Source organism: Lepidochelys olivacea (genome assembly GCF_965140295.1).
Source record: "Lepidochelys olivacea isolate rLepOli2 genome assembly, chromosome: 7".
NCBI classification, from domain to species: domain Eukaryota; kingdom Metazoa; phylum Chordata; order Testudines; family Cheloniidae; genus Lepidochelys; species Lepidochelys olivacea.
Genome location: NC_140417.1, coordinates 26,000,478 through 26,025,485, shown reverse-complemented (window position 1 = coordinate 26,025,485; position 25,008 = coordinate 26,000,478). Strand labels below are relative to the sequence as shown.

Here is a 25,008-nt window from a genome sequence, read left to right as displayed (position 1 = left end):
AAACTATGCAGCTCTGGTTACAAAAAAAGACCAGGAAGATGAGGCAAAACAAAGCTGATGCGGCTAAATGACATTCATCTGGCTCTTTGAAAACTCCTGGAGAAGAGATTTTTTGCAGAGCTTCATTTGAAAAGAAACCCAAAATTGAGCAAACAAAACTTGACTCATATTTGAAGTCCTCAAAGGTTACAGTCACCATGGATGCCAATACTTTCTGTGAAGGGCTGATGGAAATGGTTTGCTTGAGTTCAACACCTCTCACTACCTTCAGGCTAAAGAACAAAGGATTCTAAAAAATTGCAGGTGAAATGGGTCGGCAGCTTGGCGTTTTGATGGGGCACGATGCGGTTCATCATTTAGTTGTCAGCACAACTGAGTCTGGTCGCGAAGAGCTCAAGAAAGCTTTGGAGCAAAAATTGTTTCCACAGGTTGCTGCATCCATTTTCAGGTAGCACAAAATTTCCCTGCAATCAATGCTCAGTACTATGAAGAAGGAAAAGATAAAGCTGTGGTAAAAACCTTGGACATAAATTGACACTGATAGTGCACCACAATTCTTTGTATGTGAAAGATCAAGTAAAAGCTATTTTAGGAAAAATTTGGGATCAGTGAAATGCAAGTGTTGAGCATCTGCGTTGACAATGCTGCAAACATGACGTGTGCTGTCAAAAATTTCAGCAAGGACAATGAAACCATTTCTACCTCTGAGAACAGGGATGTGGACAGAACAAACTATTTTGCCTGATGAAAGAACTAAAGGAATGGATGAAATTGAACTCAACATGGATGCTACTGCACAATGGGTTAATGACCCCCTAGCCTCATATTTCCAACATGGCTTCATGAGGATGACTCAAAAGTCCAGCTGATGAGGTGTGGTATTCACACTCTTCAGTTAGCAATCTGGGATGGACTGAACAAAGAACATGCAAAGAAATTTCTTGCAAAAATTCAACAAGTCGTTGTCAAACTACGAACCCCAAGTATTCAAAGTGTTCTGCTTGATCGACATGGGGTAACTCAATCATTGGATACTGTGACTTGCTGGGGTTCAACATTTGCGATGATTGGCTTCTCCTTTTTCAATCTTACTGTGAACAAGCGGCTGCTGCTGGAACAAGAGAACTCAAGTTAACAAAAGCTGAATGGGACTAAATGAAGAACCTGCGATACCTCTTGGCAAAGCCAAACCTAACAACTGTGAATCTTCAAGCTGTCGATGTAATCCTGGGAGTTTTAATGAAGGAATGGCGAAAACTGTCAAAATTCTTGCAAGAAAATGGTGGACAAATTGCAGAAAGAATTCTATCCTCCATGCACAAACGCGAAGAGAAGCTTTTTGACAATATTATTTTCCTTGCTGGAGTTTATGTTGACCCACGGTATCGGATTCTTCTTACCTCAAGGGATATACCAAAGGCAAAGGAAGGGCTCCTTGATATTGCTCGACGACTCGAAAAACAAAATCTATTGCTACATTTGAACTCAACAAAAGAGGTTGAAGAAAATGAAACAACAAAAGGAGTCATCAACAATCGAATTTGCGGTTTTGGAAAGTTCACATCCTTCAGAAATAGCAGGCTGTTCTCAAACTTCCATCTCCACTCTGAACTTGTTCGAGCGTCCACCCCTGAGATGCCTTCAGCCATCACAGGGAAATGGAGATAATTCAAGCACCAATTCTTCTGAAGATGCCTTCGAAAAGGAATTGGATAAACAAGAAAGACGCCGGCGAGTTTCTGCAATTCATAATTGTAATGAAGCATTATTCAAGATAAATTTTTGGGAAGATTGTGAGGCGATGGAGTCTATTGGTAGGCTAAAAGTTAAGTCTGTATGCACTTTTTTATTTAGTTAAAAGTTAATTTGAGACGGAGCATGCAGCGGAGCTGGAGCAGTCACTATTGGTGCTGGAGCGGAGCAATTCAAAATTTGATTGCTCCAAATCCCTGGAAGATATGCTAACTTCTATACCAAAATTGCACAGGTTATGGGGGGTGGGGTGGGGTGGGGGGAGTGCTACATCAGGGACACACAGCACTTCTGCATGAAAATAAAGGATCTTTCGCAAGTGTACCAGAAGACAAGGGAGAACAGTCGCTCTGGTTCTGAGACACAGACATGCCACTTCTATGAGGAGCTGCATGCAATTCTAGGCGGTGACCCCACCACTACCCCAAAATGCTCCATGGCAACCTCAGGTAACAATGAGGGAGACATGGTTGACCAAGAAGAGGAGGAGGAAAATGCAAGGCAGGCAAGCAGGGGGATCCATTCTCCCCAATAGCCAAGAACTTTTTTTTTTTTTTAAAACTCTGGAGCCCATCACCTCACAGGACCAATTGTCAGCAGAGCGTGATGCCGAGGAAGGCACCTCTGGTGAGTACACATTTTCAATCAAACTGTAGGGGTTACATGCTATTATTTTTAATATTGAATCTGAATAAAAAAAATTGGGATACTGGTTATCAGCGGCCACTCCAGCTACACAGAGGGTACTCTCAGAAACAGACTGTTTATGTGCTTGGGATGGCCCAGGAATCCTCCAAGGAAATCTCTAGGAAGCTTTCATGGAAGTACTCTGCAATTCTTTGCAGAAGGTTTCTAGGAAGGGTTGCCTTATTTCGTCCACCACTGTAGACACTTTCCCATGCCACTCCAGTATTAAAGTTTCAGGCATCAATGTGGCGCACAGCATTGCAACAAAAGGACCAAGTCTGTAGCCAGACGCTTGCAGCATCTGCTCTTTCTGCCTCTGTTACCCTCAGGGGAGTGATATCACATATGGTCACCTAGGGGAAACAGGGGAAGTTTTAAATGCTAGCCCTTAAACCGCAAGCAATTCGATAAGTAATCCACCCCGGTTTGGTAAATTCTGGGTCTCGCAACCATGCTTTCCAGAGCGTGCCCTGATTGTGATTGGAAGGGATCACCCCATATTGCAGCCAGCATTTAAGTTGGTGGCAGGGGGGGAGGAGAGAGGCAACACTTCCTGGTAGTCTCCCTTCCACCCAGAGGTGAAAGTAAGCCGGTACGGTGTACTGGCAAGAGCCAGTGTGCTGTACTAGGGTGGATCGGCTTCCCCAGGCGCAATTTAAAGGGCCTGTGGCTCCCAGCAGCGGCTGGAGCCTCCGGCCCTTTAAATTGCTGCCAGAGCCCTGCTGCCGGAGCCCTGGGGTAGCAGCAGCAGGGTTGGGGCGGTGATTTAAAGGGCCCAGGGCAGTAGCAGCAGCCGCCAAGCCCTGGGCCCTTTAAGTTGTCCCCGGAGCCTCACCACCGCTTCTCCAGGGCTCCGGGGACAATTTAAAGGGCCCAGGGTGGTAGTGGCGGCTAGAGCCCTGGGGAAGTGGCAGCAGGGCTCCGGGGACAATTTAAAGGGCCCAGGGCTCCGGCCGCCGCAACCACCCAAGGCCCTTTAAAACCCTGCCAGAGGCCCCGGCTGCTGCTGTTACCCTGGGGAGAGGGAAGGAGGCACTTGCTGGTACAGAGTGGGCCGGGGCTGGCTCTGACCTCCCCCAGCCCCGCCCCTTCTGCCTGAGGCCCCGCCCCTTCTGGGGGCCAGAGCTGGCCCCAGCCCAGCCCTGTACCGGTAAGTCCCAAGACTTACTTTCACTCCTGCTTCCACCCCAACCCAGTGCCACTTTTGTAACAATCAAACTATTTGCGGTGCTTTACGCTGGTGCCTGTCCTCAAGCACCATCCAGGTTGCTATGGGTTGGAACCACTGATACAAAAGAATGTATGAAAAGCTGCAGCACAAGATGTATTGCCCATGCCTTGTGGCCTGCCTTACCATGGCTGTAGCAGCAAACTGATTCTTGCAGTAGCCAGTGGTTCTGCTTACATTGTGGATTGCATGGAAGTGCATTGAGGGGTGTTTCTTTTATAAAAAGATTTAATCTTGCACCAGAAACAATTATGCACTGTCAATGCTACCCTTGTGGTTTGTATTCTTTGCACCTGAAACCTTGTCCACAGGTGCATCCTCCATATAGGGACAAAGACTTTCCCAGATTAGACGGCAGAAAAAGAAGACTTGGGAGGACATGCTCAAGAGTTAATACATGCCTCAGAGAGTGACAAGATGGAGCTCAGCGCATGGACGATTGTACTGTCGGAGAGCCTGCACAATAACTGTGAGGACATGACAGCATGCAGGGAGCACAAGCATGACACGCAGGACAAGATAGTGCAGATTTTGAGGGAGCAAATGGACATGTTAAGGCGTTTGAGGTTCAAGAAAGGCAACTGGATGCTAGAGTCCCGCTGCAGCCTACGCTGAACCTGCTGCTATCATCGCCAAGTTCCACATCCTTCTCTCCCAGACGTTCTAGGATTGGGGGGGGTGGGTATCCCTTGCACTCAGCTCCAGACAAGGGCACGAGGACCAGAAGGCACCCATTTCCATACCTTTGATTGTTACTGCAGTGCAATTGTAAGCAAGCTGTCCTTGTTGTCCCTCCTCTCCCCCATGTTATCAGCCCCTTACCCTGAGGTTCTTACTTTTCTTTACTGTCTCGCAGTGTTTATGAGCATAATAAAAATTAATGGATTGAGGAGAAAAGACTATTCATTCAGCACACTGTGGTTAGTGGGGCTGTAGTTTACAGGGGAGTATAACTTTATTTGCATAAATTGGGTTAATGGAAAGGAAACACCTTGATTTTCACAGTGCTCCAGAGGAGGATTATTTTTATTTGTAAATTGGAAGCTTTGTTTATCCTATTTTTGTTAATCATTTTATAGAGGAAAAAATGTTTCGTTTAAGTCCAAGTGTATCAACTACTCCTTAATGTACCTTTTTTTTTTGAAAATTGTAAGCTTAACTCATGAAAGTTAAAAGATACTGCGAAGTACTAGAGATTGTGCATACTATGAATTCCAGCCAAACTTCTGCTTAGAATACTCAGTCTGTACCAGGCATGAGTAATTAAACAAACTTTTATAAAAATCACAGAGTTTGGGCAATTTAGAAATAGACACAAACAATGTATCTTACTAGTTAAAGCTGTTAAAATTGGGGTTGAAATATTACTGCTGCTTACTCCAAATTCCCGAGAAAAGCTTGCATTTGGAATCAACTTATTAGGGCTGTCAAGCAATTAAAAAAAAAAGTGAATGGCGATTAATTGCGCTGTTAAGCAATAACAGAATACCATTTATTTAAATATTTTTGGATGTTTTCTACATTTTGAAATATATTGATTTAAATTACAACACAGAATATGAAGTGTACAGTGCTCACTGATTTTTTTATTAGATATCTGCACTGTAAAAAACAAAAGAAATAGCATTTTCAATTCACCTAATACAAGTACTGTAGTGCAATCTCTTTATCACAAATGTTGAACTTACAAATGTAGAATTATGTACAAAAAAGCCTGCATTCAAAAATAAATCAATGTAAAACTTTAAAGCCTACAATCCACTCAGTCCTACTTCAGCCAATCGCTCAGACAAACAAGTTTGGTTACTTTTGCAGGAGACAATGCTGCCCACTTCTTGTGTACAATGTCACCAGAAAGTGAGAACAGGCGTTCGCATGGCACTGTTGTAGCTGGCGTTGCAAGATATTTATGTGCCAGGTGCGCTGAAGATTCATATGTCCTTCCATGCCTCAACCACCATTCCAGAGAACATGTGTCCATGCTGATGACAGGTTCTGCTCGATAACAATCCAAAGGAGAGCAGACTGATATACGTTCATTTTCGTCATCTGAGTCAGATGCCACCAGCAGAAGGTTGATTTCCTTTTTGGTGGTTCAGGTTCTGTAGTTTCCGCATCTTTTAAGAGTTCTGAAAGCATGCTCCACACCTCGTCCTCCACTTATGGGCTGGTATAAGGGGTGCCATTGGCCACGCACCCTCTCAGTTCCTTCTTGCAGGTTAATTCCAATAGAAGAGTAGGAGGATGGGTCCTGTGGAATGGACATGAGCAACATCTCAAAAAACGACTTATGAAAGGTTAGTAACCATTTTTGAGTACTTGCTCATGTCCATTCCATGTTATGTATCTCACAAGCAGTATCCCATGAGGTGGTCTTAGAGTTCATGGATATGTTGACTGTAACATTGCTTTTCTAAAACAGGTCATCTCAGGCCTATTGGATGATGGCGTAATGTCAGTGCATACCTTCGTATCCCAAACAGGTTGTGACTCTGCAGATGTCCTGGATTGACACCTGCATGAGAAATACTGCTGACGAAGCCTGGGCTCTTGTGGAGTGAGCAGTTGAGATGGCTAGAGGCAGGACATTCACTTGCTCATTGCAAGCTCAAATACAGGCAGTTACCCAGGCTGAGATCATCTGGGCTGACACAGGAAACACTCATTCTTTTTGCTATTGCTACGAAGAGTTGCATGGGCTTGCAGAAGGGTTTAGTCCCCTCAATATAGAAAGGGAGGGTACACCTAACTTCTGAGGAACAGCAGCTTCACTCCTTAGAGTTCTTGTGAGGATTTGGGAAGACAACTGGTAGGAAAATGGCTTCGTTGTTATGGAAATGTGACACCACCTTTGGTGGGAAGGCTGGATGGTGGCATGTATGGATCTTGTCCTTAAAGACCACCATGTAAGGTGGTTCTTCATTTCAGAGACCCTTCTGGCCAAGGTGATTGGCACCAGGAAGTCAACCTTCCAAGAGAGAAGTAGCAGGAGAACATGATGCTAATGGTTTGAAGGGGACTCAAGAATAGGGTGACCAGATGTCCTGATTTTATAGGGACAGTCCTGATTTTGGGGTCTCTTTCTTTCTCTTATTACCCCCCACTCCCTGTCCCGATTTTTTACATTTGCTGTCTGGTCATCCTATCCATGACTCTTGGCCAAACCAAGTTTAAGTCCCAAGGGGTGGGGTTGGCTTGTGGACTTGCGGACAGAGCCCCACCAGCCCCTTGAGAAAGTGTACTGTCATCTTGTGGAGAACACTGACCTGTCCTTCACTGGAAGGTGGAAGGCTGAGATGGCTGCTAAGAACACTTTAATAGAGGAGAGGGCCACGCCTTGCTGCTTTAAGTGGAGCAAATAGTGCAAGATAGACTAAAAGGGAAGATAGAGATGGAGAGAGAGCATGTTCAGAAGCCTTACAAGAGAAACTCTTCCACTTGGCTATGTAGATAGTTCTTTCTACTGCCTAGCAAGATTTGCTGAACCTGTTCCTAGCAAGCTTGTTCAGGTTCAGCCATGCAGGGAGGTGGGGTTTGGGTGAAACAGCTGGCCGTGGTCTTATGAAATCAGGCCCTGACAGAGTGGGAGTGAGAATGCGGTTGTCAGAGAGAGCCAGGAGCATGCCGAACTAATGTTGGTGTGGCTATCCCGTGGCTATCAGAATAGTTCTCGCCTTGTCCCATTTGATTTTTAGGAGGACCTTGTGAACCACGGGCATTGGGGGAAAAGCACAAAGTAGGAGATGCGTCCATGGGAGCAGGAAAGCATCAGAGATGGAGCCTGGGCTGTGTCCATGCAGTAAACAAAACTGATAGCATTTCCTTTGTGCCTGGTAGCCAACAGGTCCAACTGGGGAGGCCCCCACCTTTGAAAGATGAATCTGGTGACCTTTGGGTGAAGGGACCACTTGTGGTGAGAGGAAAAAAAATCTGGTGAGATGATCTGCCAGTACATTCCAGGCTCCTGAGAGATGCAACACCTCAAGATGAATGGGGTGCTTTGCGCAGAAGTCCCACAGACAGGTGGCCTCCTGCCACAAGGCTGAAGATCAAACCCCTCCCTGCTTGTTAATGTAAAACATGACCACAGAATTGTCTGTCAGGACCTGTACCACCTCACCTGAGATTTGGGGAAGGAACACTTGGCATGCTAAGCATACTGCCCTGAGCTCCCTGACGTTTATGGAGGCCATGGAAACCATGCAGAACCTCAGCGTCCTGAGATAGCTGTTGAGACAAGACAGGTCCAAGATGGTTTGGAGGCCCCCTTTCGGATTAGGAAATACTATGAGTAAAACCCCTTCCCTCTCAAGTCTTGAGGAACCTCTTCCACAGTCCCCATACTTAGGAGGGATTGCACCTCCTGGACGAGGAGTTGTTCATGAGAAGGCTCCCTGAAGAGAGATGGGAATGCAGGAGGAAGGGGTGGATAAAAACTGAAGGATATATCCAACTGTCAATATATTCAGGGCCCAATGGTCTGATGTTATGTATGACCATGCTGGGCTGAAGAGCAACAGAGGTTCCAAAAATAAAAGGGGTGGTGGATCTGAAATGGTGACTGGTACAATGCCCTCAGGCGCACCTTCAAAAGGCCTGCTTGGGCCCTCCGGAGTATCTTTGAGACCTCAGCTGGGAAGCTGAAGTGGTCGGGAGTGGTTGGCGCCATTTTATAACCTCTCCCTTTTCTTTTGTCGTGTTCCTGTCTTGGAGGCACCAAGAACCAAGCAGGTGCTGGGGCCAGAAGTGCTTCCTAGATGCTGATGGAGCATAGAGACCTAAAGATCTTAGGGAGGCCTTTGAGTCCTTCAGGCCATGAAGTTTCATGTCCATCTGCTCTGAGAACAGAGAAGAGCCTTCGAAGGGAGGGTCTTGGATAGACTGTTGGACCTTGTGAGGAAGGCCGGATGACTGGAGCCAAGAACACCACCTCATGGCGACAGCAGAGGCCATTGTCCTGGCTGCTGAGTTGGCAGTGTCCAGAGCCACCTGGAGAGAGGTCCTGGCCACATTCTTACCCTCCTCCAAGACGGCAGCATACTCCTGCCTTGAATCTTGGGGGCAGGGAGTCTTTAAATTTAGTCAAGGAGTCCCACCAATGAAAGTCTTATCTGCCCAGCAGAGTTTGCTGGTTGGAGATACGTACTTGAAGGCTACCCATCAAATAACCCTTTCTTCTGCAATGGTCTAGTCTCTTGGCATATTTTTACTTAGGGGTAGCACTTGACAGGTCCTCCCTGTCCCTTTTGTTTGCTGCAGACACCACCAGTGACCCCCGGGGGAAGGGGTGTGCGCACACGAGTACAGGTGTTCGAACCCACTTGCTGGAACATAATTCTCAGCCCTCTGAGGTGGGGGACAGAGAAGTAGTAGTTTGCCACAGGGCCTTGAGAGGTCCGATGACCACCTCATTCATGGGCTAAGTCACCTTTGAGGGAGCTGCTGCAGCCACGATATCAATAAGGCTGTGTGATGTCTCTTTGAGCTCCTCAATTTCCAAACCCAGGTACACAGCGACCGGCTTCAGAAGGTCCTGATGGGCCCTGCAGTCATCCTGTGGAAACAGGGTACAGGGTCCTGCAACAGCCTCATCTGGGGAGGAGGAGGCGGAGCGCCTTCCTCTGCCTCAGCTACATCTGCTGGAACCATCTCCTCGACATTGGTACCAGAGCCAGGTCCAGTGTTGAGTGGGAAGGAGTGGTAGCCTGTCTCTCAGAAACCACTGAGTAGGAGTGACAGGAGGGAGAACCCAGTACCTGGGGAAACCTCCAGGGGTTCCAATAACCATGGAAATCATGGCAGAGCAGTACCTGCGTCTGTCTCCATATGTGAAAGAAGCGTTCCAGCAACTGTCACAGGTGGTAAGAAGGAACTGAGAGGATGCATGGCCAGCGGCACCCCTTATGCCAGCGCATAAGCGTGCAGCTCCAGAGGGTGCTAGAGCTGGCCCAGCTGATACCATTGCTGGAAATTTTTTCCTCAATGGAGAGCACAAACACCTAACATAGAATGGACATAAGTAAGCACTCGAAGAAGAACTGTGTGTTTGGTTAAACAGTTAGCACTAGTTAAACCCATTTTTAGGCTCAAACAAATTAACCTCTACACCCTACTGGAACGTGCCAGAGCAAGGTATTCATGCCTCCTGGCTTTCTGTGTGAGTTCTACCAAGGATGAGTAGCTTTACAATCTAGGAATGATACCACTAGAGTTGAACTGGTTGAGGCTTCTAATCAATCTCTTGTCCCATCTGACCCTACCCCAAGGTCCAGCTCACCCCATCCATTCTGTGGGCTGTACTGAATGGCTATAAGCCTCCAGCAAAGGGCCTCCTGACTGGGTGTTGGGGAGCTTGCATCAGGGAGCCTCATTCTGAAGCAGACTTTCCACTGTCAAGATTAAGCTCTCTGGGGCAGGGACTGGCTTTGTTGTTTGTCTGTAGTGTCTAGCACAACAGGGTTCCGATCCCTTATTGACATTAATTGGTGCGACCATAAGAAAACTACCACCATGGGGGGGCTTATAGCAGGTATTCTTTTGGCTTCCTGGGGAACGAATAAGGCCCCATAGATACACATAGTGGGACATGTTCATTAGTGACGAATGGTAATGAAAATTACATGTTAGGTGTTAACCAGTCAAAAGAATATACATAAGCAGTAAAGTAATGCAGCTTGTACTAATGTGGCATTCTGTGACATATAAGAACAGAAGAGAGGTAAGATAAAACTGGTCCCTTCTGCTTCTTCTTAACACCCTTTTATTAATTGCTGTTCCTGCCACACACGCAGTCTGCCTCTTCAGTATGTCAGTTAAGCTTACATAATGATACCCACTAAATTTCAACAGTTCTAATAAATGACTGGCGATATATTGACTTGAACAACATTAATTTTGGGCATTTTTGAACGACCAGCCAAGGACTTGCATATGAAGACTTAATTTGAAGATGTAAATACATGAGGGTGAATTATGCCCCCCCAAGAGAGGAATCTAGTACATAATTATACTAATTCCCGCCCCCCTATTAAAACCTACATATTTTAGACTACCAGTCAAATGCACGCACATAAAGACATATTAATCTAAATTTGAGGCAGAATTCACCCCCCCCATATCAATTTAGACATATTTATAGGTGCAATATACTCCAGGAGAGGCACATACACAGTATAAATTTTCCCTGTGCATGCATCTGGCAGTAATCTAACGTGTATGTTGTAATAGTTAATATTTATCAAGTCAGTATATTTTCAGTTGCACATGTTTATTAGATTTACACGTTTCTTTCTATGACAATCAATGTAGAAAGGCTTCTGCATAGACCCAAACTAAACCATGTTACTTGTGACAGATTAAAGTGACCATGTCTCTAACTGGTTATAAAGTCATGGTGAAAAACTGTAGTTTAGATAGAGCCTCAGAGCTAATGCTTCCTCTGTTACATGTTAATTTACTACTGTGGGTTGCATTTCAGAAATACACATCTAGTATTCAGTCAAGAAGAGCTAAATTTAAGCAGTTTATAATGCAATTCATGGACATTAATTCATGTTTAACATGCTAAATTCATAATTTGTATATTATCATTAAAGACTAAAGCTATTTGCAAGCTGATTAAAAATACCATACTAATACTTGAAATGTAATTAAAATTAGTTGGGTCCTATTTTGGCATTTCAAGGATACAAGCAAAAAGTTGCACAAAACTTCACCAATCTTTCTTCCTAGTTCAAGAGACTTAAGCAAATTTGGTTTAAATATTTGGCTACAAGTAGAGTCCTACAAATCTGCAGATATCCATGGACCATTTTTGCAGCTTGCAGCTCAGATTTGGATACAAAATTAGTATCCACACAGAGCTGTGCAGCACACACTCACCCAAATGGACTGGCTGTCACCCAGACCTCAAGCTCCAGCTTGGCTCTCTGAATCATGCAGCAATGGGCTGCAATATGTGGCATTACCCCGCTGGGCATTTTGGGAGTTGTAATCTCCAGATTGCTTAGATGGAGAAGGTAAACTATAACTTACAAAAAAGAACGTGACCATGTGCTCCTGCGTAGTGAGCTAAGTGCTGCGTGCACTAGAACTGCCGCGTAGGGATGTCTGAGCCCCTGACTGGGAAGGCAGTGCTGCACGTGAGGGCCCAGGATTGTAGCCTCCCTGCCTGGAGCGGAGAAGGGGGTACGGCATAGCCCTGAATCACTGGTGCACAGTGACCTGTGGAGGTGTTAATAGAGCCCTACAAATCCACGGATATCCACATCCGTGGACAATTTTTGCAGATCAGACTATCCATGCAGCACTCTGGTAAGTACTGCATATCTTTTCTACAGGAAGTATAAAAAGGTATCTGCAATTTCCCCTTTCTTTTAAAGAAAAGCAGTTATCCCCAGCCAATCAAGTGGCAGTTCTCCCACAGCCTTCCTAGTGCAAAACACAAATGGTCCACATGAGCTGGGACCACCATTTCATATTTCCACGTCTAGGGCTTGATCCTTCTCCCATTAACTTTAGTGACAGTGGGATCAAATCTAATCTCTCTTACAAATAGATGTAACTGTAGCAGTCCAGAAGATGAGTGAGCTATTTTCTAGGGATTTAAATACAGTGTGACACTGAGGAATTCACCCGTGTTCCTAAAGGCCACCATGAAGGGATATAATCTCACAGAATAGGATCCTGCATAACACAATGGTCCAACCACCTTCCTCTCTCTCAAAATTGAACCAATGCTATATCCTCTCTACCCCAACTTGTAACACCATAGCACTGAAGACACCTTATCTAAAAGTATATAGTGATAAAAAAAATTTACTCCTTACCGCTCCCCTGTTGTTCTTTAGTTCACCGTGACAACACACAACACGTGCGTTATCGATCAGTGCGTCCTTTTGGCCTTCTTCAAGATAAATGAGCCTCTCTTTGTAATACTGGCACTCAGATTCACCTGTCTTTATGTTGATTTCTGCAACTATACCCTGAATTATATTTATCTATGGAAAAAGAACAAAGAGGAATGAAAATACCTGAACTTCCATCAGATGGGCCTTTCACACTCATTCTTAATTGTAAGAAGATAAGAGGAAGAGAGTCACTTTACTTCACAAAGCATTTCATATTTCTTAGTCAGTCTTATAGTGATCTTGTTTGAAAGGTTTCATTTGTAAGGTATGAATGAGAGCGCCAGAATGGAGCAGACAACAGTGTGTTTGTTTCTAACACTTTGCTTCTTTGAAATCTGAAGCTTGCTTCTCGATATCAGCCCTAAATGTTTAGAATGAAGGTAAACAGATTTAACTGTGAAAGCAAATGCATTTTTTATTCAACTACAATTTCTTTATTACAGTAGAACCTCAGAGTTACGAATGCCTTGGAAATAGAAGTTGTTCTTACTGGAAACGTTCGTAACTCTGAACGAAACATTTTGGTTGTTCTTTCAAAAGTTTACAACTGAACATTGACTTAATACAGCTTTGAAACTTACTATGCAGAAGAAAATGCTGCTTTTCACCATGTTAATTTGAATGAAGCAAGCACAGAAACAGTTTCCTTACTTTGTCAAAAAGAAATTTAAACTTTCCTTTTATTTTTTAGAAGTTTACGTTTAACATAGTACTGTATTTGCTTTTTTGGTCTCTGCTGCTGCCTGACTGCATACTTCGGATTCCAAATGAGGTGTATGGTTGACCAGTTAGTTCGTAACTCTGAGGTTCTACCGTGAATGTACGCATGCACACACACACTATGTACATGCCTGCTTGTACCAAATAAACAGCCTATATGTATATTTAAATAATATAAAAATCACATTCATAATCTTCTATTTTGTACTAAACAATGTACAGCAGAAGAAATTAAGGCCTTAATCCTGCAAGACTTTATGCATAACTTTACTCACGTGAGTATTTGTATTGGCTTAAATGAGACTATTTACAAAAATAACGTTATACTTGAGCATTTATGTTTGGAGGATCAGGATTATGAGTAATTTTTCTGTTAGTTTTTATTATACTGCCCACAAAGTATTTATTATTCTCATATTACAAATGGAGAACTGAGTACAGAAAGGCTGTGTTTTGCCCAAGGTCACATAAGAGATTAGCAGTTAGGAATAAATTCATTTCTCCTCACTTAGCATCATTTCTAGGTGCTAAGAGCAGGTGACTAAGTACTGTGGTACTATCAGTAAAATATTAGACAGGCTTTTCTCACTAAATTTGTGCCAGTTATAAAAATTACATTTGTTAAGGGAATAAAGGCAAATTAATTGTATTTTATTGTTCTGATACTTGCATGTTCTATCAGTTAAAAGTCTAATTTCAATTATTGTGTCTACACTTGTGGGAGTTGAAAAGTACTGGGTAGACAAAGATCCCAAGGAAGCCATAAACAACTAATCAAATTTGTGTTGAAACTCAAAACAACCTACAGCAATATCATGTCAGGCAGTTTCAGATACATTATCCTCTAGAACTTTTGAGGACAGCAGCCATCAGTACCCTTATACAACTTGACCTCTGTGAAACACAAAGGCTAGTAAAGTTAATATGCAAGGTCAGTAACTACAATATCAAATGAAATATGAGAAAGGTGCTGGGTAGGCTCTCTGGACTTTAGTGGATTTGACTTTTCCTATGCTAAAGAAACTGCTTCGTCATCTCCAAAAGAAATCCTGTCTGCTGAAATCTAACCTTTGAACTTCATGTTAGATAAGAGATTTTACAGGGAGCTTAGGTTTTTGTTACTGCCTCATAACTGCTACCTCATAATCACTATACTTCTGTACAGCAAAAGAACCTTCTACAAATTTTGTTACAATCCTAATTTCAAGTACATTAAGATAAGGGCTCACACAGCCCATAATTTTCTCTCTCCATAATTGCCATCGGTTGTCACAACAATGCAGTACAACACTCATTTACTAGTGTGTTGTTTGCATTGGGTGAGGAGGGGTTGCGTGTGTTAAAGTACATTATGCCACCTTCATAAAATTTGAGATTATTGTCTTCAGAAATGACAAAAGTAGTATCTTCCACAACATCATGGTAAATCTCCCTACAAATACCATTTTGCATGTATGGATTTATTAGGTCTTTGGCTTGCAGTCTGGTTCTGTCCTTTTCCCAACTAACAGCTTCAAGATGCTTCTGTTTTATAAGGTAATAACCATGTCCTCCCTGGCTAAATAAACTCTGTGGTCAAAGCTGAGGAGTTCATTAACACAGGATATGATTATTATCTAGATAAAAGAATACGTTTATATTTAAATGTGTTCCCTCTCACTTTTTCCTGTGTTCTGCATTCTCCAGGGATTAGCTATTGTCTTGAGAACTCCTCAGCCATACGCGCAAAACAAAACACGTTTATTTGGCTACCTAAATTTCTGATGCAGTCCTCACCCAGTCACCCACCTCATCCAAAATCTTTTCAATTTCTCTCTTCACTGCTTGAAGGTTAGATCTTTCTCCACTACCCCACTAAGAGCAATCCCTTTTAAAATTTAATTGTATTCACTATCTGGTGTTATATGTGATGACAGCGTGGGAAGGGGATTAGAAGTCCAGGTGGCCATGATTCTTTTAGGTAGAAATTAGCTAATAATGAAGAAAATTTTGAGGAAATATTCACTCAAATTAGAAAATAAATTTTTAGACTGTATTCGCAAACATTCAAGCACAAGTATCACTAGCCTGACTACTTGCAAAAACCAAATTTTAAACTCAAATACTTGAATGTCAAAACAAAAATTTCAGTTTACTAAAAATTCACACTATTAGTGAATTTCATTCAACCAGAGACAAATTACATCAACACAATGCAAATATAGAAGTGTAACTATTCACAACATGCGGAGAAAGTGTTCCATGAGGTAATGCACTAATAAATTTGAGGCACCTTAGAGACCAACAAATTTATTAGAGCGTAAGCTTTCATGGCCTACAGCCCACTTTGAGTATTTAGCAAGCAGCTTGTAAACAGTTCTTAAATAGAAGATACACTATTCAGTAAGTAAATTTGTTACTAATTGATTCATCCTGCTTGAGTTATGGGCATGCAAAGAGGGAGAGCTAACAGCTGTAGCCAACTGGAATTTTACCACTCATTCTAGGGTCACTGGTAAATAATTGTACAATTATGTAAATCCCTTTGAACTGATTGGCTGAAAGCGATATGCAGCCATTCAGAATCTGTAGAATGTGCATAATGTATGGTTCTTTTTGAAGATTCTTTCCCAAATTAATTCTATCAATTCCAATAGAAATATACCAGGGATTAACTGGCAGAGCATATTTCCAGATGGGAGCACAAATTTATTTTATAAACCTAACAATTTTAGGAGATAACATTTAGTAATTATTTGTCCTGAATTTAACTTGGCAACTGTATAGTTTGTGACATACATCATTTCAAAGATAAACACTACTCTGATTAAACAGATTACTGCAAAACTATATGAAATTACTGTAATACCAAGAAAAATTATCCTGATTATATACTGTTAAAACTGCTACCAAATATATCATTCCTGGAAAGGAAGCATTTTGACATGAGAAGGTATTTTATCAGACATTGGCTAGAGACCAAACAAAAACTTGAAATAAAGAATCAGAACTGTTTTATTAAGGTTTCTAATAGTTTTTGATTTAAAGAGAAATTTATAGGGAAAAAAAGCACACACTGTAAAGCATGTAGATTAAAACTTAAATCTGCATGTAAACTCCACATATCGAGGCTCTAAATTTTGCATCATAGCTGATCAGTTTTATATTAAGGAGTAGAGCTGGGCAAGGCATTTGGGTAACGAGTAGCATAGTGATAGCAGATGCATATTCTGTAGTGTCTTATGAAATATTACATTGTCAAAAAAAATAGCCCCTGAATTTTTCAGCAAGTAACTTAAAATCTACAAGCTCTACTTACAACTAAGGCTAATAATGAATTCTGATAAGGATAGAACTTTTAATTAAATGTAGTTCCATTTAATTTGTAATAATTATGCCTGGGATGTTTTAAAAAAAAACTGCAAAGGATGTAAAATGGTTTATTTCAAACAAATTTGTTGCAGAATACATCTTACTAGCTATGTTGTGACATTCATGCCATACTCCCAAAGAAAGGGCAAAGGGGAGAGAAGTCTGTCAACATGTCAGTCAGGCCCTTTCCTTTAAAAGGATATGCTTTGAATTCACCTCACTTCATCTGTTTTTATTTCATACCACATACACTGATCAGAATAAAACATGGAATAGAGGCCAGCTCAAACCATATCTTTTTCAATACAATTTCTGTGGGTGAAATTCACCTGGGTATGGAGACTGTTCAGGTAATCAATCTGGCTGAACAGGAGTGCTTCTACAACCCCCTAAAAGCTGGGAATGAGGAGGCAGTTAAGAGGGAGTCTCCACATTGGGCCTCCGTAAACCTGCATGGAAGGCCACATTAAGAAAAGATGATCAAGAGATGTCCAGAGAATGGGCTGCATGTCAGCATTTAGAGCTTGATCCAAAGTCCACTGAAGTTACTGGGAGTCTTTCCATTGATTTCAATGTCCTCTGGATTAGGCCGTTACATTGATGCAGTGGCTCCAAACACCCCAGTACAACTGATATGGAGAAGCTGAAGCTGCTATTCCAGGGAGAAAATGATCTACCCTTTCTGGATGTCACTTTAACAGCCATGTGGCCTAATTACATTTTCAGAAAAATCTACATATTTAGACACTCCATTCATTAGTTTAGAATTAGTTTTATGGAACACCCTTCAGAGCTGAGGCTAAACGCTATAAAATTTGTTACAAAAAACTTACTGCTTCTTCAAGGTGCTGTTGATCTGGATGATCATTTGGAGTATGCCTTAAAATTTCTCTGAGCAGCAGTGGGTATTTCACTAGGCGACTTCTTGGGATGTCAAGGAAATTCCAGAGGTCCAGTTTGCGACTGAAAGGAGACTCTAAGCAGCGCTGTAGGAAGTCTTGCACCCTGTGATCCTGTTTCTTGTGGTCCAATAAGGCTTTGGCTGCTACTTGATTACTGCAGTAGCTATCATATGAGTTGAGGCAAGGCAACTGAGGAAAGAGAAAAATGTATTTTGAAACTATAAGCTGTAAAACTGAAAGCAGAAGGGCTGTGTGCTATACAAAAAATCACTCTCTGCTTCAGGTATTTTAAAGTTGATTTAGAGGTCTCTCTCCTTGGTGTTGAACCATAGCTCATTAGTAAAAATGGGAGTTAGATAATGTTTACAAGGTATATCTTCCCCAATTACTAAATTTCCCCTGCAGCAAGATAAATCATTCTACAATTATTCCTGTAAATCATTAGATAAGACAGAAATTAAAGTACCTGGAGTTTGGATTTGGCCATGATACTGTGCTAACTCCTAATTTGCAAATTCTTTTGTACATAGTCCTCACCATTGTTCCTTCATCACCCCTTAAGCATTAATTCAGCAGGTTCCTGTTGGGGAGTCTCCCCAATGAAAAGGGCTCCTGGAGTAGCAGCAGGTGGGAAGAGGCTCTGTGGAGACACTACTAGTCAGCCAGAGAGAACCAGGAGATAGTGAGGAGGCTCAATGCTTTTGCATGGAAGACCTAGCCTCTGGGCTTTTCAGTCCTGTGCGTTCCCTCTCAGTCATCCCAAGTAGTCCTTTCGATCTGGACTTTACTTTCTGAAACATTTCCCACACCACCTGGACTTCTGTTGGAGGTTTCCCAAGCAAAATACTGACCAGACTTCATCATGAAGAAAAAGATCACTGCCAAATGTGACCGGTTGTGAAGATTTGAACAAAAATAAATGGTGGTAGTGCTTGGTAAATTTTTGTAGCTTTTCTATAGGAAGCAAGGAATTGGCACATTGGATCAGACCTGTGGTCCATTTAAGTCTCTGACAACGGCCACCACAGACGCTTCAGAAGAAGATACAAGATACCCCACAGAAGGTAGGTGTGGTAGAATCTACTCACCATGAAAGTCTCATCCGACTCTCTATTAGAGATTGGAATAAAGGATTAGATTTTCTATCACTTTAAAAAAAAATTTAGAACTAACTATATTAAATGTTGATATTGTTACCTATATAAATGCCCAATTCTGCTTTAAATGTTGCTCAGTTCTTGGTTCAGTGGCATCCTGTGGCAATAAATTTCAGTCTGATTAGGAGTTGTGAGAAATTTTTTTTTTTATTTTTTATCAGTTTTGAATTTGCTGGTTTTCAATTTAATTAAATGTCCTCTTGTTCTTTTGTTAGGAGACCGGAACAATTGAATCTCCCAATCTACTTCCTTTATATCATCTATTATTATGTGTTATTGTTTCCCCCCCATTAGTCTCTAGTCTATCGTTACTCTTTTTAAACTCTACAAGAGAGGTTTTCCATATTCCTAATAATTCTCATTGCCTTCCTCTATATCTCCTCTAATTCTGCAATAACCTTTTTGAAATGGTGTGACCAATACTGCACGTTATTCAAGGTGGTGAATCATTGCATTTATATCTAAATTATATTTTCCATATTATTCTACATGCTCTTCCTTATGTATCCTAACATTTTGTTCACTTTTTGACCACGGTTGCACACTGAAAAGAGATGTTTAATTGAGCTGTCCACAACAATGCCCAGGTCCTTGTCCTGAGTTGATACTGTTGAATTTAGAAACATGTGAAGTATAGGAGTAGTTCATTTTTTCCCTCCAATGTGCATTGCTTTGCATTTATCAACACTGAAATTTCATCTACCATTGGGCTGTGCGTTCACCTGGTTTGGTTAGTGCCCTCTGAATTTCCACACAGTCTTTTGTGGACTTGACTAACCTAAATGTGTAACATCTGCAGCTTTTGGCACCTGACTGCGCAATCCCTTTTCCGGATCATTAGTATATCAAGCAATGCTAGTTCTAATATAGAACCATGAAGCACACCACTGTTAAACTTTTGCTATATGAAAAGTGACTCTTAATTCCTACTCTTTCTTTTCTAAGAAAGTTTTTGATCTATGATAGTACTTACTCTCTCCCCATGATAGTTTTTTTGATAATCTCTTGTGAGGGACCTTGTTAAAGGTTTGTGGAAATTCTAACTAAATTATGCCAACTAGTTCTCCTTTATCCACCACTTTGAAACATTCAAAGAATTGTAATAGATTAGTGAGGCATGATTTTCCTTTGGAGAAACCATGCTCCCTATCATATCAGAATTTTCCAAGTATTTTCATTTTCTTTTGTTTTTTAATTTAATTATATTTTTGACCAATTTACCAAGTATATATGTGAAATTTACTGTTTGTAATTCCCTGGATCACCCCCTAGAACCACTTTCAAATACAAGAAGATCTCCTGCTCTCAAATACTCCGGTATAGTAGCTGTTATGTTTTGTTTTTTAATTAGAAAAAGGCAGATTTGTTGTTAGCTGCTCAGTGACTTCACTCTTAAGCTCCATCAAAACTCTTGGCTGTATAACATTTGGGCCTGGTAACTCACTGCTTTTTAAATTTATCATTTTGTCCCAGCACCTCCTCTTCTGAGGCTTATTGTTCAGAACTGAATGCATCTTGGACCCCGCTTAATCTCTAAGTGCAACCCCTCGGGGTGAGAAGCCCAAGGCTGGGGTGGAATCCTTCCATTCTCCTACTCTTCAGACTGGATTCCTGGGGTGCAACACCACATTTGTCAACCATGATTACTCAACAGGCCTGATTTGATTTGGCTGCCAAATTTGTGCAAACCTTAATGCTAGATGTATTTAAAAAACAAAATGGATTGTGTGTGTTAGATGTGAAGATGTATACTATATGGAGTATTATTAGTTTGTTCTTGACACACGGTAAAATTTGTATAGCATGATTTTGGCTCTTAAGTCACTTAGGTGCTTAGGAAAATTTTACCCACAATTTTAAGATAAACAGTCAAGGTACCCAAGCTAAAGAAATCAAGATGATCAAAAGACGGCAGGGACTTTTACAGACTATTTTTGAATTACTGTACATCACCTATCGATTATGAAGCTTCAAAAGATTTAGTACTCTGGTTTGCATAAGTGTCCAACAGTCTCAAATGCTTACCACAAGCTTTTCCAAACCTCTTTGGCCTAAACAAAATCTTGTTGAGAACAAAAGCTATTTTATGATTTTGGTACTTGTTGGTTCCAGCTGTATAAAATACAATCTCAGTCATATAAAGTGTTTTCAGGTGGGTAGGGAGGGAAGCACCTGAAACCTTTGACTAATCAAGGATTTGATAACCAGGGCAACTAGTTCAGCTTTGAAGTCTGCACCAAGGAAAGCACAAAAGACCTTCGGAGTCTGCTAAGCTGGATCCCCCAGTTACAGAGAGCTGAGAGGCTCAATAAGGTACCACAGGGTTAGGGCGCTTAGGCGTGGATCCACAGAGGAACAACGCTGCAAGCCACAAAGCCTGAGTTAGGCACCCAGGCTTCCTATAACATGAACGGGGAGAAACAGGTACCCTAACCACCAAACTATGGGATATTCACGTGTGGGGCACCCTCATTTGTCATATTGAAGCTATTTCACAGTATATAAAGAGAGAGTCATTGGAGCAGGGGGACTGGATCCTGAGTCTCCCACAACCCAGGTGGTTGCCCTAACTACTGGATTAGAGTCTCTCTCTCTGACCCAGTGACTAAGTATTTATAAAGAGTGGAACAGCTTCAAGGAGGAGAGACTGAGGGAGCCCCACATCAGAATATTCCATAGCTCAGTGGTTAGAGCACACCATTGGGGATCTCCTACCTCTCATTCATAGTCTCTTCCTCTCCTGCCCCCGCCCCTCCAGGCGGGGGGGGGAAGAGAATTGAACCTGGGTCTTCAACAATCCAGGTGAATACATGGGCAGCACCTCCTCCCTGCCTTTTGACTGGGATACAATCTAGTTGGCAGCCTCTGAGTACGTGCCAGATTAGGGAAAGATAGGAAAAAGAGCACCTGTTTGTTTATCACATTGGGGATTAGATGGGAGATAGGCATCCCGACACCTAAAAGGCATCAGCAGCAAGTGCATCCCCAGAGGCAAGAATTTAGGTGTCTAGAGAACTTTTACCCTGAAAAAGTAAGTTAGTTTAGAAACTAAACTAACTTACTGAGTTAGTTTAGAAAATGATCGAGGTAGCATCCCAGCGGGGATTTTGTGGATCACAGTCAGCCTAAAACTGGGACTTAGGTGCCTAAGTACCTTTGTGAATCTGGGCCTTTGGCACTTTAGTGGTAACTCAGCTAAAGAGCTTTATTTTTATACATGAATATACATAAAATCTTCTAAATTCAAATTACCTCTAACCATATTTGGAGAAGCTGAAGTTTAAATACAAAACAAACAAAATTTCATAATTATTTTACTCCAAGAAAACTAGGGTACATTTTTGTCACTCACCAACAGTTATTAACTAGTTTCATTACACACACGCACACATTTCTGACTCTTAATAGCCCAGTGTTTTGAAAAGGGCTGCCAAATATCTTCCACTGGCTATTGCCTTGAAAACTGCAAAACCTATTTTCTGCTGATTATAAAATCACTTTCTTTATACTATAAAATAAACTGTCCATCTAAACCCTTACAAAAGAAAGGTTCTGTATCTTTCCATATAAACATGGGGTCATGTCAGATCCTCAGGTGGCATAAATCAGTGTAGCTCTACTCTGGAACATGATTTTTACTTAAAGTGCTTTTAACACTGCTTATCACTAAAACAACTAGGGCTTTGAAATACATCCTTTTCTAAATTTGAAATGACAAGTCAGATAATTTAGGGGAAATGTTCCTAATTTGATTGTATTGCCATTCTTATTAGCCAACTGTCTCTTTAAAACTTAAGACTTGAAATATACTTTTGAAGAGATACTCAATATAAAAGATAAATGGTCTGATAAAAGATACAAACCAATGAAACAGTTACAAATTAACTTCAAAATTGATTAGAAAATCAGCTTTACCCAGGCCACAAGGATATGACCAACATGCTCAGTAGATCCATCAGGTTTCCTGACCTCCTGAAGCCGCCTAAGGAGATCTGATCAAAATAAAATAAAATAAAAATTCACTTGCTGAACATGCCAAGTATAAATGAGCATAGAATCATCATAATTCATTGAACGAAATTATACCTTCATGTAGCGGGATTAGAGAGTCCAGTGTTCCAAAAATTTGGTTTAATTCTTGCTCTGTCATTATGGAGAGTTTAAGCATAGGGTCATGATAAGCCTGCAAAAACAAGCAAACTTTAGCATATATTTGATATCTAAAAAATTAGAGATAGCTCTTAAATCCTCCCATAACTCTAAAGTGGCTGATAGTATTTTATTCAAATTTTCACAAGCACACTTTGTGTTAGATACCAATTAGAAAAAACACACTCAAAAATTTGAATGTTTCAGAATGTTAAGAGTGTAAAAACAGGGATTGTACTAGTTGTTTTTCAACCTTAACTAGATGGCAGTTGCTACTATTGAATCTACTATTAAAAAAGTGGGGGGGGGGGTTTGCAGGGGGGGTTAAAGGCAAAAAACAACAATTTTTGTATCATTTATTTATATAAATACCTTTTTTGCTAACTTTAAGTCTTCTATCAAGTCTTCTTCTCCCTGGGAAAGTTCAAAGATAGCCTGTAAAAAAGGACATAATAAATTTCTTATTTAAATTGTACTCAACTTTAAAAGTTGCTGTTATATTCTGAACAGCTGTATTAGTGCAGAGATACATTTTCTTCCTAAATCTAGTTGAAGAAATAAATCTGTAAAAATCAACCATTTGCTAAGCATTACTTTTAAAGACAAGTTCTTGCAAGACTTCTCATGAAACATTTCTTGTCTGAAAAAGTTACACAAGTACAGTTTTTGGTTTGACATGTTTCCAATCCAGGAGGCCATCTTATTTGTTATGATATTTGATGTAACTAAACTATATCAACTATTGTTGGTAAAATAATTGCTGATTATACAGCTAATTAGGAGACAGTTTTGTGTTTGGGTTTTTTACAAAGCATAGTTGGCAAAAGGTTTCAGACTGTCTAATGGAACAAATGTTGGGGTCCCTTTAAATGTATAGGTGGTATTAAAAAGTACTTTTAATTTGGCACAGTATTTTTTCCTTGAAGGAAACATAACTCTGTGGGACTTTCTTCTCATACTAGCCACTTCTTATTAAGTGAGTTTTGCATTTTATTATTAGAAATAAATAGCAATTTAATGTTATGCACACTTCCAGTGCAGTATCTTACCAATGACAGTATCCAATTAACTTAAATTATATGATCCAATTCTAACCAAGCATAGTAAAAATTAAGTTATATGATTCAGGTATTCTGGGGATAGAGCATTAGTGCAAAAATATTAATGTAAACAATTCTGTTCACTAAACAAGTTTGTCAACTATTAACACACAAAAATCAGGATTTAAAAAATCTTTTAGAAGTTTTGTATTTTATAGACCATGATGGCAGATCCTTTGCAGATAGAAATGGTCACAGCTCAACAATTTTAACCATTTGATGATCTTCCCCAAGTTGGTTAACTGGCATTTGTCTCAGAAGGATCACTGCAACCATGAAGCTGCAGCAGCTTCTGCAGAGCAGCTCCATTTCTTGCTTGAAAGAAAGCATTCCTTCCCTATACAAATGTACTTTCTTCCATTTCTGGTTGGGCCAGGGGACTGTCCCCCTTCCTGGTAAAAAAAATAACCTAATTTATGTTACTTACACCTTTGTAACCTTCCAGGTGCACCATAGCAATACGGTATTCCTAGGCATAAAGCTTTCAGTACTTAGGAAACTCCAACTGGTACATAATGCTGCGGCATGTTTCCTCAGCAGCAATGACTACCACAACACATCAAACCTGTCCTCTGCTCTCAATGCTTGCGTCTCACAGAATACTAGATGAAGTTCAAGTTTAACGGCCTGGGCCCAGGAAATGTAAAAGAGAAAGTTAAGTTGTAGGACGAAGACTGTGGTGAAAACTTTGCTCCTCTGGCACAAGAGAACTTTTTACAATAAAACGGCAAAGCTCATCTGTGTAGGAGACAAAGCTTTTTCAGGCACCAGCCCAAAACTGTGGGATGAACTCCCACAGAAACTAATGACCATCATCATAAACCACACCATCTTCTGCTTGAAGTGCAAGGTACATTTCTTTGACCTTTCCTAACGAATACAGAGCAACGTGTTATTTAAAAAAATCCAAAACAAAATACTTCACTGCATGTACTTTTCCCTCCAGAGAGAGGGTGAGAAAACAAAGTCATGACAAATGTTAGTCACATTGCTTAATACGCTACTGCAAGGAACTCAGATACCATGATGATGAGTACAATGTAAGAACCTTTA

The 25,008-nt window shown here is 41.1% G+C and overlaps 1 protein-coding gene across 7 annotated transcripts in view; it reads right to left on the bottom strand.

Moving 5' to 3' along the window:
- ARHGEF3 (Rho guanine nucleotide exchange factor 3) overlaps window positions 1-25,008 on the bottom strand; it is a 311,727-nt gene that overhangs the window by 7,165 nt on the left and 279,554 nt on the right. For all 7 annotated transcript variants that reach the window (XM_084634596.1, XM_084634597.1, XM_084634598.1 and 4 more), the window contains 5 exons: window positions 23,228-23,290; window positions 22,793-22,889; window positions 22,622-22,698; window positions 17,481-17,738; window positions 12,496-12,666 (listed from right to left, as the gene is read on the bottom strand). In XM_084634596.1, coding sequence (XP_084490722.1) covers window positions 12,496-12,666; window positions 17,481-17,738; window positions 22,622-22,698; window positions 22,793-22,889; window positions 23,228-23,290 — 666 coding nt within the window. The remainder of the gene's footprint in view (window positions 1-12,495; window positions 12,667-17,480; window positions 17,739-22,621; window positions 22,699-22,792; window positions 22,890-23,227; window positions 23,291-25,008) is intronic.